At 39.0% G+C, this 15,216-nt stretch overlaps 1 protein-coding gene across 8 annotated transcripts in view; it reads left to right on the top strand.

The window, feature by feature from the left end:
- The window catches only part of RELCH (RAB11 binding and LisH domain, coiled-coil and HEAT repeat containing), a 93,850-nt gene extending 79,547 nt beyond the window's left edge, over positions 1 to 14,303 (top strand). For 7 of the 8 annotated variants that reach the window (XM_066352229.1, XM_066352228.1, XM_066352227.1 and 4 more), the window contains 5 exons: positions 1,154 to 1,292; positions 3,673 to 3,789; positions 8,809 to 8,897; positions 10,888 to 10,958; positions 12,593 to 14,303. In XM_066352229.1, the coding sequence (XP_066208326.1) occupies positions 1,154 to 1,292; positions 3,673 to 3,789; positions 8,809 to 8,897; positions 10,888 to 10,958; positions 12,593 to 12,713 (537 nt within the window). In that variant the 3' untranslated portion in view covers positions 12,714 to 14,303. Of the gene's footprint in view, positions 1 to 1,153; positions 1,293 to 3,672; positions 3,790 to 8,808; positions 8,898 to 10,887; positions 10,959 to 12,592 lie in introns of those variants that run through there. The other variant, XR_010747351.1, reaches the window with a different exon arrangement.
- The last annotated feature ends 913 nt before the right edge of the window (positions 14,304 to 15,216 follow it).

Raw genomic sequence — 15,216 nt, 5'->3', positions numbered from 1 at the left:
AGTCTACATAAGCTCCTGATTGTCAGTTTGTACAGATGTGAATCCTATTTTGTCACATCATTTTGGGAACACAAACCTACCGTGGTGTCACAAATGAAGGCTAGAGAGCACCTGCATTCTCCTAGCCGTGTTATTGAGAGCAAAGCTGCAAGTCATCTGGTAGACCAGTATCTCCACGCCCCACACACCACACACACCACACACACCACAGTGCCCATCCTCAGCCTGGCCACACACCACCCAAGTCTTCCTCCCTCAGATTTTATTTTGATTTAGAAACATGATTTAATTTCAAGCTTATTAGGTTCTCTCTGCAACATCGACTCTAAGACACTTCTCAGTTAGTGTTAAATTTCATTTTTATCATCAAATTGAACATGTACTTATATTAATGAAAAACCCTGTAGATTAGAAGATAAATTATTTGTGGGCCTGTTTTTAGCCACCTAAATGCAAAACAAATTTTCCATCTACTAGACATTTGCAAGGAAAAAAAAGCTGTTATGTAAAATTCCTTTGTCGTGTGGATATTTTGATAACAAAAATTAACTCTGTGAGTGGTGGAAAGACTGCCTTCCATTCCTCACTGAAGTACCCCACTGCTGAAGCAACACACAGCAGGGCAGCGTTCTGCCAAGCTTGCAGTTTGGGCAGAATTTCAACATGTTCCTAAATCCTAAAATAAAAACGACTTTTAGGGAAATGTGAGTAAGATGTAAGTCATTAGTGACTCATTGCTTTCGGAAGGTGAATAATTGGGTAATTTACACTGTGATTTGTTTTAAGAATGATAATTTAGATACAAAACATCATTTGTCTCTTTTTTCCTAAATATTGTGGAGTCTTTTAACAAATTTTTCAGGTAATATTTTTTATTTTCTAAAACAAAAACAAATTAATAAGCATAAAAATGTAAAACCTTATCTGAGTCAAAGGGCTAAATAAGAACTTACTTTCAAGTGTCCCCTGCCATGTCTATGTAAGACATTTGACCCCAACGCTGCAAGTCATGCTCACTGTGTCTCTTTCTCTTTAACAGTATTTAATATTCTACGAAATGACTACAATATCCCATTTCAGTCATTCTCACTGTGTCTCTTTCTCTTTAAAAATGTTTGATATTCTACAAAATGACTGCGATATCCCATCTAAGTTGCTGGAAAGAGTGAAAATGCAGTTGGCTTCTTTCCTGGAAGATCCGCAGTATCAAGACCAGTACTCTCTGCATACTGAGATCATAAAAACATTCGGTCGAGTTGGGCCTAACGCTGAACCCAGGTTCCGAGATGAGTGTAAGTTGCATTTTCCTACCTTTTTCCCTCAATTTTCATGTCAGCTCAAAGCCAGAAGCTCCTCTGCAGTCAGTCTGGGTGGCTTCTTGTACTCTGGACTCATGATTCCGACAAATATGAAAAGTAACTCAATTTCAGGTTATTTTGAAAACATTTATTAATAACTTAATTTCAAAATACTGTACTACCTTATATTTAAAGCTTATTATTTAATTATTATTTTTAAAGAAATTTTTGTAGCCCTGGCTGGATAGCTCGGTGTTTAGAGCTTGCTCCTGAACACAAAGGTTGTGGGTTCGATCCCCTGTCAGGACACACATGGGAACAGATGGACGTTTCTGTCTCTCTCTCTCCCTCTCTCTCTCAAATTAATAAATTGTTAAAGAATAATATTTTTGTGTTTCTGGATACATTCTTACGAACACTTAGCGTGGCATTTAGCTAAGATACGTTACATCAAGCCATACCTTGTTGACTGGGTAAGCGATCTGCAGGGTTATCTGCTGCAGCATTTTTTCATGTTTCTGCAGCATCTCTTTCCGGAGGCCTCCGCCTTCCTCTGGGAGGCCTCAGAGCTGCAGGAACCGGTCCTGCAGACACACGCCCGCTGCCGCTGCTGTTCTTCAGTCCTCTTATTCGTAGATGTCTGACATGCTCTAGAGCAGTGGTTCCCAACACCCAGGCCACGGACCGGTACTGGTCCATGGACCATTTAGTACCGGTCCACAGAGAAAGAATAAATAACTTACATTATTTCCATTTTATTTATATTGAAGTCTGAACAAGTTTTATTTTTAAAAACTGACCAGATTCCCTCTGTTACATCTGTCTAAGACTCAGTCTTGACGCTTGTCTCGGTCATGTGATACATTTATCTGTCCCACCCTAAAGGCCGGTCCGTGAAAATATTTTCTGACATTAAACTGGTCCATGGCCCAAAAAAAGTTAGGGACCACTACTCTAAAGAGAACCACAAGTTTGGCTTCTTAAGTCAGTTTGCTTTCTAGTACGACATTGGATTTTCCCACAGACTGGTTATTACATATCCAACCTGGTATTTTCTAAGATAAGAGTCAACAGAAAATATCGTCAGAAGTTGGACTTCAGTGTCCAGAAAGCCTTTCAAGGTCATGAACATTTACTGAGATACAGAAACACACATACAAGATTATTTTTCATTGGGCGGCATAAGGAGAAAATAACACTATTCCATTTGTTAGCAAGGCAGGGTTGGTATTTCAGTTTGCGGGAAGAATGGCTCCATGCAAGGTCACAGTGATGTACAGGGGACCGCAGGAAGGACTCAGAGGCGCCCGGGCAGACTGTCTGGGCCGGGCCGTGGTCGCCCTGCAGGACCGCAGGAAGGACTCAGAGGCGCCCCGGCAGACTGTCCGGGCCGTGGGTGCCTTGCAGCGAGGAGAGCAAGTCTCAGCTGGAGAGCAGGGCTGGTGAGCCCGGCAGGGGCCTTGGCTGTGCACCATCCTGTTGAGTTAATAAGTCTCTAAGCATGATCTAACCTTTTGCATACATTCGAAAGAAAGATTTATGCATCACAGAGAAGAAACAAATTTCTTTTTATAATAGTTCCAAAAGAGCAATGAAAGGTTGGGTTGGGAAAAGACCAAACACAGAAGTTTTCACTGCTTGAATAGGTGTAGTCAGCTGTCCTCCCTTTCGCCTCTACAACTCCCTATACACCCAACAGGCCTATCACATAGTATTTTTCCCATTCTGGCATACCTAGGCTTCATTTTGTTTAATGTTTCTTTTATTGATTTTTAGAGGGATAGGAAGGATGCGGGAGAGGGACACAGGAACATTGATCTGCTCTGCTCCTACGTGTGCCCTCACCTGGGATCGAACCAGCAACCTCAGCACTTGGGGACCAAGCCATCTGGCCAGGGCCAGACTATTTTTTTAAGACAATTTTTTTTTTTAGTACTTACTACCTAGTCAAGTGGCTTCCCTTTTACTTCGAAACTTTACCCTGAGAAACATAATGTCATATTAATAAGGTAGAGGAAGATGAAAGTAGATATTAATAAGGATGCTACGTTGTTATCCATCTGTATTTATAGACAATTCCCTTCAGGCACTTAGAGGAAGGACATTGCATGGCTGATGTTTGTTTCTCTATTTCTTAGAGAATAGAGGACATTGGGTCTATTCCCCCAAGCCCCAGATTAGTCTTTATTCTGAAAAATATGCTTTCTTTCCTGGTAAGAGAGCGCAAGCATAGCATCTGGCTAATCTTTTGAATATCACATAGAAGTAAAATGACATTTTATTGGTTAAAATGAAAATTTATTTTAAAGATGTATGAGTGCTGTATGTACATGTTTTGGATAAAAATGTAAAAATTTTCTTTTCTTTTTTTTAGTTGTTATACCACATTTGCATAAGTTAGCATTGGTGAACAACTTACAAATTGTGGATTCCAAAAGACTGGATATTGCTACCCATCTTTTCGAAGCCTACAGTGCACTTTCCTGTTGTTGTATCCTTGACTCATGTGTCTCTATGTATAGATAACCAACCTTAGAGTTAGCAAAGATTAAGAAGTAGGATATTTTTGCCTGACCAGGCGGTGGCGCAGTGGATAGAGTGTCAGGCTGGGATGCAGAGGACCCAGGTTCGAGACCCCCGAGGTCGCCAGCTTGAGCACGGGCTCATCTGGTTTGAGCAAAAAAAAAAAAAGCCAACCAGCTTGAACCCAAGGTCCCTGGTTCCAGCAAGGGGTTACTCGGTCTGCTGAAGGCCCGCGGTCAAGGCACATATGAGAAAGCAATCAGTGAACAACTAAGGTGTTGTAATGCGCAATGAAAAAAAAAAAAAACTAATGATTGATGCTTCTCATCTCCGTTCCTGTCTGTCTGTCCCTGTCTATCCCTATCTCTGACTCACTCTCTCTGTAAAAAATAAATAAATAAAAATTTTTTTAAAAACAGTAGGATATTTTTTCTCCACCTTACACGAGGATTGCAGAAAATTAAAACTGATTTGACTTGCCTAACCAGACAGTGTCGCACTGGATAGAGCATCGAACTGGGATGCAGAGGGCCCAGGTTCGAGACCCCGAGGTCGCCAGCTTGAGTGTGAGCTCATCTGGTTTGAGCAAGGCTCACCAGCTTGAGCGTGGGGTTGCTGGCTTGAGCAAGGGGTCACTTGGTCTGCTGTAGCCTCCCAGTCAAGGCACATATGAGAGAGCAATCAATGAATAACCAAGGTGCCACAACAAAGAATTGATGCTTCTCATCTCTCTCCCTTCCTGTCTGTCTGTCCCTATCTGTCCCTCTCTCTCTGACTCTCTCTGTCTCTGTCAAAAAAGAAAAAACTGATTTGACTTGCTGTACTCCTTATTCTTACCATCTCATAGTTTTATATGATAATTTTAAGTCCTGTGTGCTTTTATAGTTTTAAAAACACTGACTAAACTTTTATTTATGTTAATCAGCTGTGTAACTGAGCAAGAAATGAATCTTAGCTGAGGCTTCTGTTAATCAGAAGAAAGCCTTGTTTGTGTCCTGGCATTGGGGTTTTCAGTGAATGTTTCACCATCTGTGTCTGTGTCCAGTGAGGGCCACCTCTCTGGAGAGGGCAGAGCCAGCATGGTGCTCGGCTCCTGTAGAGGTGGGACAGGAGAACTCAGAGATCGCCTAGGCCATACCGACCCTGCACTGTATGAACGATTAAAATAAAGTTTATGTTAGTAACTTCTTGTTTTTATAATTAAAAAGCAAAACTGTAACTAGAACAGAGAACCTGAGCTGTCCTCTTAAGTGTTCTCTTTACTCTTGTAGTCATAGGAAAATAAAGCTAAGAAGGAAGCAAAGATAAAAATGAGCAAAGTGGACTCCATCTTCTAGGCTCTCCCATTGGCAGGCAGGTGAATTCAAGGAAGGGGAGGTTAGAGCCCGGCTTGAGGTGGCACAGTGTGGAGCGCTGAGAGCAGCGACCTGGAACAGTGCGGTCTGCAGCCTCCAGTCTCCAGTGTGAAACCCTGACCCAGTCAGGCAGTCAATCAGAGGCAAATATGAGTGATACTTCTAACCCCCTCCCCCTCCCTTCTGTAAAATCAATAAATAAAATCTTTTTAAAAATAAAAAGAGGTAAGAGATTGAAAAGGGCTTTGAAGACCTGATTCTCAAGCAAAACTGCAAAAGTGCTCGCTGGACAACGTAATCCGAGAACTTGACTGGCAGAAAAGAAACGACGGTAGAAAGAGGTTTTTAGTGATTCCGAGGAGCCAGGACAAATGAAGGGTTTCAGGATTAGAACTCATGATTTCATATTGTTCTAGACCAGGTTGAAGCAATAAACAAGTTAATAGATCACTGTAAATAAGAGAAGTAATGTTTCAGAATCCAGTGAAACTCATTGGCACTGAATTCTTGGCTGGAATGTTCCAGTGGGAGATTATCTTTGTTCTGAATAAATCAAATGGAGAAAGTAGAAACAGCTATTTGTTGAGGCGCTATTTGAACTTTTGGAAATGTTAAAACTTGAAGTTGGGGCCATGCTTGACAGCATTTTATTTTGGGAATCTATTACAGGTTATTCACATGGATGGTATAAGCTTTTTTTTAAACAGATTATAAAGTGGGTGGAGACTGGAGACACCATAGTTTGATAATTTTGTGCTTCAACTATCCATTAGTCCATTTTCTATCAGTTCAGTTTCACTAAAAGGAGAACTTACTATTGTTCTTGATTTATTTTGTTGGCATTTTCAACTTATTAAAGATAGAGGAAGCAAAAAGAGGAAGCAACATTCTGAATTAGCAAGGAAGAACTCTAGTAATGGAGAAGTGACAGAACCTTTATAAGAAAGTCATCATTTAGGCATGTCAGGGTTTGCATTTCAAAGAAAGAAAATATTGGTGTGTTTATACCTGTTCCCTGAACTTTGTAAAAGTAAATGTTTAAAAACTGAAGTGATGTCATGTGTATTTTTAAATAGCAGAGAGTTTCTAAAGGAACATGCCTCAAGGAAAATGGGAAAGTCAAAAGATCAGATGTGTTAGCTCTGTAAAGCTAAATTCTCCAGTGGGCAAGGCAGTGGTTTCTAAAGAGCATAGAAGGACTGTTATCATGGGTTAAGTATGCACACAATATTACTAGAGTAAATACAGTAGACGTTATTTACACCAGTGCAGTAAGGAGAAGAACCATCTTAGCAGTGGACCCTGTTCAAATACTAAAATTGTGAGTTCTGCATGAGTCACAGAGCTTGTACTTGAGTCAGCGGCAGTTGACTCAACAGTTTGGATAATCACATTGTCCGAATCTGTTCTGCTCCATTGCATTGGGAGCTGATAGAACACAGTTATTCCACTCAACACTGACATGATATTTTAATAGGGACATAGAGAAACTAGAATGTTTAACATTCAGCATTACTAGAAATCATTCTTCAAAAATTTTTTGAAGACATTTGAATTCATTTAACCTGGATAAGAAATGGCTTGGGGATAAAAAGGTAATTCAAAAATTATTTTAAAGGTTGTTATTGTAGAAGAAAGGTTAGGCACACTGTAACTAAGATGCGGAAGCAACACAAACAAGCAGAGGTCACAGGCCGGTTTTGTGTATTAGAAACACTTCCTAATTGAGCTATCTAAAAATGCAATGATCTCTCTTATGAAACTGTGATGGCCTGTCATTGTTAGTGTTCAGAGGTCTCGTGACCATCATTCACAGATGAGGTAGAATTGATTCCTAATATGAGACTAAGTGACCTCTAAGTCTTCAAGCCTTAAGAAAAGTTGTTTCATTCCATGGGGAAAAGAACCAAACAGCAAGTAGAAAAAGAGAGTGAATTCCCTCTTACCTCCATAAAAGGCCGGCTTCAGCACGCACTTTTAGACTCTCCGCCACTACCTCAGAGGTTGCTCAGTCACGTCTTGGTGGTCCTTTCCCCGCATCTAGAACACAAGATTGCATGAGCATGACTGTAAGCTGCAGCCTTCTCTGTGTCTCCATAGGTTTGGTTTATAGGAACCTTGTTTAAAAACAATTTTTATTTATAACTATTTTTAAGGCCATAATTATATAATATACATATATTATACTGATTTCTTTCTACTTAATGAAATTCATTATAATTTTTTTCCAAAAAGACTCCTCTTTATTTATTTATATGTTTGCTTTTTTATTATTAAGTGAGAGGTGGGAAGGCAGAGACAGACTCCCACATGCACCCCAACCAGGATCCACCTGGCAAGCCCCCTACTGGGCCATACCCTGCCCATCTGGGGCCGTTTCTCCATTGCTTAGCAACTGAGCTACTTTTTAGCACCTGAGGTGGAGGCCAAGGAGCCAGCCACAGTGACCAAGCCAATTCACTCAGACCAAGCCATGGCTGGGGGAAGAAAAGGGAGGAGGAGTGGAGAAACATATGGTTGCTACTGTGTGTGCTGACCAGGAATGGAACCCAGGACATCCACATGCTGGGCCTGTGCTCTACCACTAAACCAACTGGTCAGGGCCAAAAAGACTCCTCTTTACAAGAGAACTCATATACTGCGTTGTTTACTTTTAATATGATATAATATTTAAAATAACTTTTTAAATGGCTGCCAACTGTAATAAAGTGAGAATGTGTTTGCATTGACGTGAATACAAAGGAGAATTGTTTTCTTGAAAAATGCATCTACTTTCCTGATTCCTTTGAATGTCAAGATAATTAACGAAAACTCAAAGGCAACCAGGAAATATCACTGGTACTAATACTACTGTAAAAGCCGTCTTACCCAGTTCAATTAGGACCAATGGTAGATCAATTTAATAGGATTGTTAAAACAAGAAACCAAGAGAATGTTATATACCTAAAATGACTTATTTTAACCTCAAATACACAAATGTATTTTACCTGTCTTGATGCAGAGTTGAGCCATTTCTTTTGTGTGAGTCTGCTGGTTAGAGCTAAATGTCACCATCTGTCTTAGACAAACCACATCTGTAATGTCATTGTCTATGATTATAAATTCCAGTTTTGTTTTGTTTTTTTTTCAAAAAGGATCAGGAAACACTAATTATACTGGATATAGAATTTTTCTAGTTTTATGTGTCTTCACTAATCTTTTGCAGTTGTCTTGTACATACATAATTAAACAGCACTGTTTTAAGCAATTGACCATCAAATTTTTTCTAAAAATTTATTTTCAACTTAGTTGTCATGGAAATATCAATTTTCTTTTTAGCCCCACTTTGCTCATTTAAACATCCAATTAAATTAACATGTTTTAATTTCACGTTACTTCATATGTTGACATAGCGTATAATTATGTAATGTTACAATAATGAATATCACTGACACATGTGGGGATAAAAATCAATTGACCGTTGGTAAGTGACTAATTCAACAAATAAGAATCACACTTGAGGATTACTCCAGGTGGTCTGCATGCCATACGCGTCCTTTAAGAGAGCTACTGCTTTTATACTCTTCTGCTGTTCTGTCGTACGTACCGTCTGTGTGTGTGTGAGTTTATTTCCTTAACTATGTTGTCTCAAGTCATTTCAGAGGATTTAATGGTCAATCACTTCTTACCTGGTCTCAGATGTTTACGGACAGACATGGAGCACCTCTCCCCAGAGCACGAGGTAAGCTACCCTGATGATGGAGCCACTGGGATCATCAGACGCACGTTCGTGTTTCAGTGTCTCTGTATTGATATTTTATTCCTCATTATGTGAGCCATGATTATGATGTGCCACATCCACATATCATACAGTCCTTTAAATCCGGTTCAATGTCATTTTATGGATGTATTCATTAGTTTTGAGATCTTGAGCCAATGCTTTAACATTTTTGAGCCTGTTCTCTAAAGTAGGGATAACCTACTCTCTTTACTGACTATGATTAGAATTTGAGAAATGTGCATGAAATGCTTTTAATCTCTAAAATGCTGTAGTGTTGTCTCTGACCATCAGCTTTCTTAGAAGAGATTTCCATTTTCTGTCTCCTCTTCCTCATAAATTCTATTCTGTCTCTCCTATTTCCTCCAAAACACTATCATTTGTTTCTTATTCTTTTTCACTTCTGATATTGTTAACTTGTTCCTTGCTTTCTTTTTAAAATACTTTTGATAGGGATTTATTGACTTTTATTAATCTTTTCTAATATTGAACTTTTGGCTGTGTTGGTTTTTCTGTATTCATTTTCCATTTCATTGTCTTATTTTCATCTTTATGTCCTTCTGCTTTCTTTAGGTTCAATCCGTTTATATTTTCTTAGTTTCTTAAGGAGGAAGCTTTACTTTTTACTTTTTTAAATGTAACTTATTTATGTTTAACTTTTCTTTATTTCTAACCCATGAATTTAGGGCTACTCAGAAAACCTCCATGTAAATCATGACATTCTTTACCTTGGCTTGCTAGTACTACATATCTTAGCGTTCTTGCCAAAGCCCTTAGCACCTTCTGCATATACGATCTGTTTAATCTGTTCTTGTGTGTATTGTCTAGTCTAGAACCTAGGAATAAGCTGATCACGAGGAGGGAGTGTTACCTTTTTTTTTTTTTTTTTTGTATTTTTCTGAAGTTGGAAACGGGGAGGCAGTCAGACAGACTCCCGCATGCGCCCAATCAGGATCCACCTGGCATGCTCACCAAGGGGTGATGCTCTGTCTCAACCAGAGCCATTCTAGCGCCTGAGGCAGAGGCCACAGAGCCATCCCCAGTGCCCGGGCCAACTTTGCTCCAATGGAGCCTTGGCTGTGGGAGGGGAAGAGAGAGACAGAAAGGAAGCAGAGGGGGAGGGGTGGAGAAGCAGATGGGCACTTCTCTTGAGTGCCCTGGCCGGGAATCGAACCCAGGACTCCTGCATGCCAGGCCGACGCTCTACCACTGAGCCAACCGGCCAGGGCCTGTTATCTTTTATTTGCTGCACTCTCCATGGTTATAAAAGTGCCTGGCCCATAGTAGGTGACAGATATTTGTTGTTTAGTGATGTCTGTGCCCAAACACAGGCCAAGAATATTCAGGAAAACCATTTGTTTCTGGTGTGATTGCTAGCCCTGGGAGCAGCAGCTTCTTCGACCCCTCTATCCATTCCATAACTCACTCAGTCTCCCTGCAAAAACGATGTTAACTGTTAGACACCCAGCAGGTGGTATCCCAGACTAGAGTAGCCCAGCCCTGGACCTGGTCTCTGCTGTCAACATCAAGTAGAGCACCTTGCTTTTTGTAACCCTGGAGGAAGCAAAGTATAGGAGACAAAACAGCTTTTACTGGGAAAACAGATGTGGCCACGGTATATGTATATGTTAAATGTACAGATGTATACAAAGTTTACTTTTAACATTAGATGGTGGAGAAAACTACAAGAGAATGGGAATCAGACTTAGAAGGAAGGTTAGTGAAAATCAAAATGAATTATTATTAAGTTACAAGATTGAGATCTTTTTAATGCTTTGTCTTTACCTGATCTAGTAATCAATCTAATGTGAATTCTTTAACAAAGTCACTGTCAAAACTTTAAAATTTTAATGAACATACTAGTTTATGGGAGTATTAAAAATTAAATTAAGAACTTTAACCATAGCATTTCTCTATGTCAGCAATATTTCACTAGTTATTTTTTTATAATCAGGTTATTTTAAGTTCCATGATTAAAGAATGTGAACAAAAAGTGGAGAATAAGGCTGTCCAGGAGCCCCAAGGGTAAGACATTCGTTCTTTTTAAAAGACTTCATGTTAACCTTGATTTCTTTTAATTTTTCTATACACTATAATGGTGTTTTATTTTGTGTTGTCATTTATTTGGAAGGCAGGAAAGTTCTTTCTAGTCACAGTTCTCAGATGCTAGTCCATCAAACATCTGCATCAGAATGTAACTGGGGAATTAGAAATTTAGGGCTCCCCAATTCTCTGTGGCCTCCTCTGAGCATTCCGATTCAGCCCACAGACCTGCATGTTTAGAAGCTTCCAGAGCCGTTCTGGTACGTGCTAGATTTGGCACTCACCAGTCAAATGATTTCTTCAAAATTTGTGACAGGAGTTTGTAAGCTGAAACTTGGTGCACTGTGTAAAGCATTGTCATCGTGTGAATGTTCTAGTCACATGCTTCTAACCAAACTAATCAGAATTCAGAGACCTGGTGAAATTAGAATATGAGCATAGATGTGAAAGAATGAAGTTTGGCATTGAGGAGAGGAAGTAATTTACAAATAGACTATGTACTCCTAGCTCTTGCTGCAGTAACCTTGAGTAGTTAATCTTAAATGGACTCAGTTATATCAAAAGTTCAAAGGTGTTTGCTTGATAAAGCTGACTACCAGGAATAAGTGTTTCATCTTCTTGGGATAGGTGTGCGCGCACACACACACACTCCTCCACAGCCCCAGCAGACACACAGCCCAATGAGTTAGGTAATAAAATCATTTCTACAGTGTGTCCGTAAAGTCATGGTCACTTTTGACCGGTCACAGGACAGTAACAAAAGATGATAGAAATGTGAAATCTGCACCAAATAAAAGGAAAACCCTCCCAGTTTCTGTAGGATGATGTGGCAGCATGTGCGCATGCACAGATGATGACCTAACACCGTGTATAAAGTAGAGCAGCCCACAGCCATGCCAGTCGAGATGTGGACGGTACAGAGGAAAGTTCAGTGTGTTCTGTGGCTCGCTAAATTCGAGTCCATGACCAAAGTGCAACATGAATATCGGGGCGTTTATAATGAAGCACCAACACATAGGAATAACATTACTCGGTGGGATAAGCAGTTGAAGGATACGGCAGTTTGGTGGAGAAACCCTGTTCTGGTAGGCCATCAGTCAGTGATGAGTCTGTAGAGGCTATATGGGATAGCTACCTAAGGAGCCCTAAAGAATCTGTGCGTGAGCCCACATCAAATTGCACTGAATAGGTATGAAACTGGGAGAGTTTTCCTTTTATTTGGTGCAGATTTCACATTTCTGTTGTCTTTTGTTGCTTTCCTGTGACCGGTCAAAAGTGCACCATGACTTAATGGACACACTGTATTTTACAGTTGAGGATTCTATTACAGATGAGATTAAATGACTTGCTGAGGGTCACACAGCCGGTAAATGACAGAGCCAAGGTTCAGTCTCACTCCCTGCTTGCTGTGCACCACTACACAACCCTGCTTCCGCTAATAGAAAGGGGGAACACGAAACCTCCCACCCTAGCATAGCACACAAAACCTTCTCCCCATAAATGTCAGTTTCCCTTCTGTGATACCGGTTCAGAATGTGTTTACCAAAAAAATGGGAGGAAAATGGATCTTTTCATTTTTTAATTGCTTTACATGAATTTTAAAATTTCTCCTTTAGCTCAATGTCAATTGCTGCAAGCTTAGTGAGCGAAGATACAAAGACCAAGTTTTTGAACAAAATGGGCCAGTTGACAACATCAGGCGCCATGTTGGCCAACGTGTTTCAGAGAAAGAAGTAAAAGCAGGAGGAAGCCCCAGAAGACACTATGATGGACCTTACACGGACTGGTTCCTTGTACTTGAAGTACTTGCCCTTTTTATTTCTTTTTTTATGTTCTTGAATTATAATTTTGTCCTAACCTCCAAAGATATTTGCACTGCTTTTGATTATTGCTGTATAGCTGTTAATTTTGGAGTTACAACTGTGGTAATATGAAATCGAGTTGATAGTCTGTATCAAGGAAGTCCCTCTTCTGTGTTCTTGTCTTTCAGATTATTTTTTATATATATATACATATATATATATAGTGGAGAGTTGTGTTTTTTTTTTTAATTTTTGGATGGGATATTAGCAAATATCTGTATTATACACTAAGCTATTACAGTGGTACTTAAAATAATGTAATTTTGAAGTCATTGTTTTAAAGTAATAAAAGTGGAGATTCCTTAAGTATTTAAATTATGAAAGAATAATGCAGACTTTTTATTGTTTGTTAACTGACAAGAAAGAGCCACCAGCATTACCCTGTGCCTTTTGGACCTCAGTTTGTGTGTCTGGGAACTACGTGCATTCTGTTCACACAGTGGTTACTGTGCTGTGATGAATTGGAAATACAGATCCCACAGTGGGTAGGTAATAATGAAACCTCCAACATTTCAGAGCTCTCATGAATATTCTTTAAGTGCTATTAAAACCTCCCCAACGCTCATCCGCACCTAATTTACTCACCTGAGCCGAGACAGCCCACAAACATGGGTAGTGGTAACAAGGTGACGTCACAAACTGGGTGTCGCAGATTTAAATCCTCAAAAATAAATGTAAGAAAGAAGAGCTAATAATGATGAAAATTTTTCCCAAATTGAAAGCAGAAGAAAATATGGTTCGAATCTGAAATTTAACACTTATTTATGTAAGACATTTAATTTAAGAAATTTTCTAATGACTTTATTTTTAGAGATTGTCTTTTCATTCTACGTGTTACAGAGAAGCACCTATAAGTTAAAGACGCTTGAGGGTCCTCTTTTCCCTCTAAATTACAAATGGCAGTGGCTGAATTGTGACTGGTTGGTTCACACCTTGTCTCTTAAAGTCAGTGACTGTTCTGTGTGGGATGTCTATTACATAGAGTCTGAGGTCAGTGTGCACCGAAGGGCCCCTGACTTGACCATTGTCTGTAAAGTAACACAAATTGAAGTAGAAAAGAGGAAAACTGGACATAGAAGGGGGGTGACTAGTTTGAGGGGATAATGTGAGGCCTTTTTGAAAAAATGAATATTTTAATAAAGAAAATTCTCATTTGAGCACAGTTGATGCACCTAGGTGATTCTCATGTTTGTTGTATGAACTGTTTTATGCACTGGGAACATGCTGGATTATGTTCACTCCCTGTGAAAGCTACCTTATTGCCCATCCAAGCTCATAAAACAAGTTGCTGTAGGCAAAGCCATTTAAAAAGTTCACTCTGAAATCATATCTTTGACCTGCAGTGAAATAATTGTTAACAAACTTGTCTTTCTGAAAACTGGTGGATTCTAGGCATTCCTGAGAAATTGAAAGTGGCTACCTTTCATGTCAACAAGATTATAAATAAAATGTGTTTTGCATACTTGTTTTTGTTTTGGTTTTGGCTGTGTATTACTTTCATTTTGAAACACTAGATCCAGAAAAAAGGAAATGAGAAGGCATATATTTATTAAAATGTACTAATGTGTTATTTTAGGAATGCAATCTATATGAATTACCTGTTCTAACTTACTTTTACTAAAAAAATATTGTTGCTATAAAATTAATATATTTTCAGTGATAATTTAAAGAAAAAATGTTTAAGCTCTTATTCACTTTGAACTCTAGTAGAATAAGTGTGTTTGTTACCAGGTAAATAAATATAATGTATTTTATTAATTTGTGAATCCATTTATCCAGTCTCTAATGATGTTTTCAAAAGGCAACAGCTAGGGAGAATTTACAATATCTTTCAAGTGAGTCTCCCTCGTGTCATTAAATATCTGTCAGTAAGACTTCGCATTAATTTTCATTTTCATATTGATTTTTATACTAAAATATGGAATCTTTAAAGACAAGACAGACACTAATCACTAAGACTGAGTGTGTTCTTCCAAAAGAGGCCATAAACTCCCATACTAACTCTTTTTAAACAGAAATTAAAATGGTCCTCATTTAAGTATACAATTTAACAGGAAACTATTTGCAAAATAATGAAAGGCTAGTCGGAAATTATGCCTGTGTTTCAAAGGCAATTCAGAGATTTTAAGTTTCTCAAAAACCCAGAAGTCCCATAGTCACCAATTTTTCTGAATGATTCCATGAATGACACTTGAACCGCAGCACTGTCCCCATACATGAGTGTGTGTGACCTCTCTTTGATTGTATGGGTCACTGCTTCGGAAAGATACTTTTGCCAAACATCAAATTGACTTACAGCCTGAATGATATTGTGAGCAGGTAATTTTATTCAATTCAAGGTGCTATGATTCTTCTTCTTCCAGAAATAAAAAATGGAT

The sequence above is a fragment of the Saccopteryx leptura genome, chromosome 11, assembly GCF_036850995.1.
Source record: "Saccopteryx leptura isolate mSacLep1 chromosome 11, mSacLep1_pri_phased_curated, whole genome shotgun sequence".
Classification (NCBI taxonomy): Eukaryota; Metazoa; Chordata; class Mammalia; order Chiroptera; family Emballonuridae; genus Saccopteryx; species Saccopteryx leptura.
This window is presented reverse-complemented; position numbering and strand designations above follow the sequence as displayed.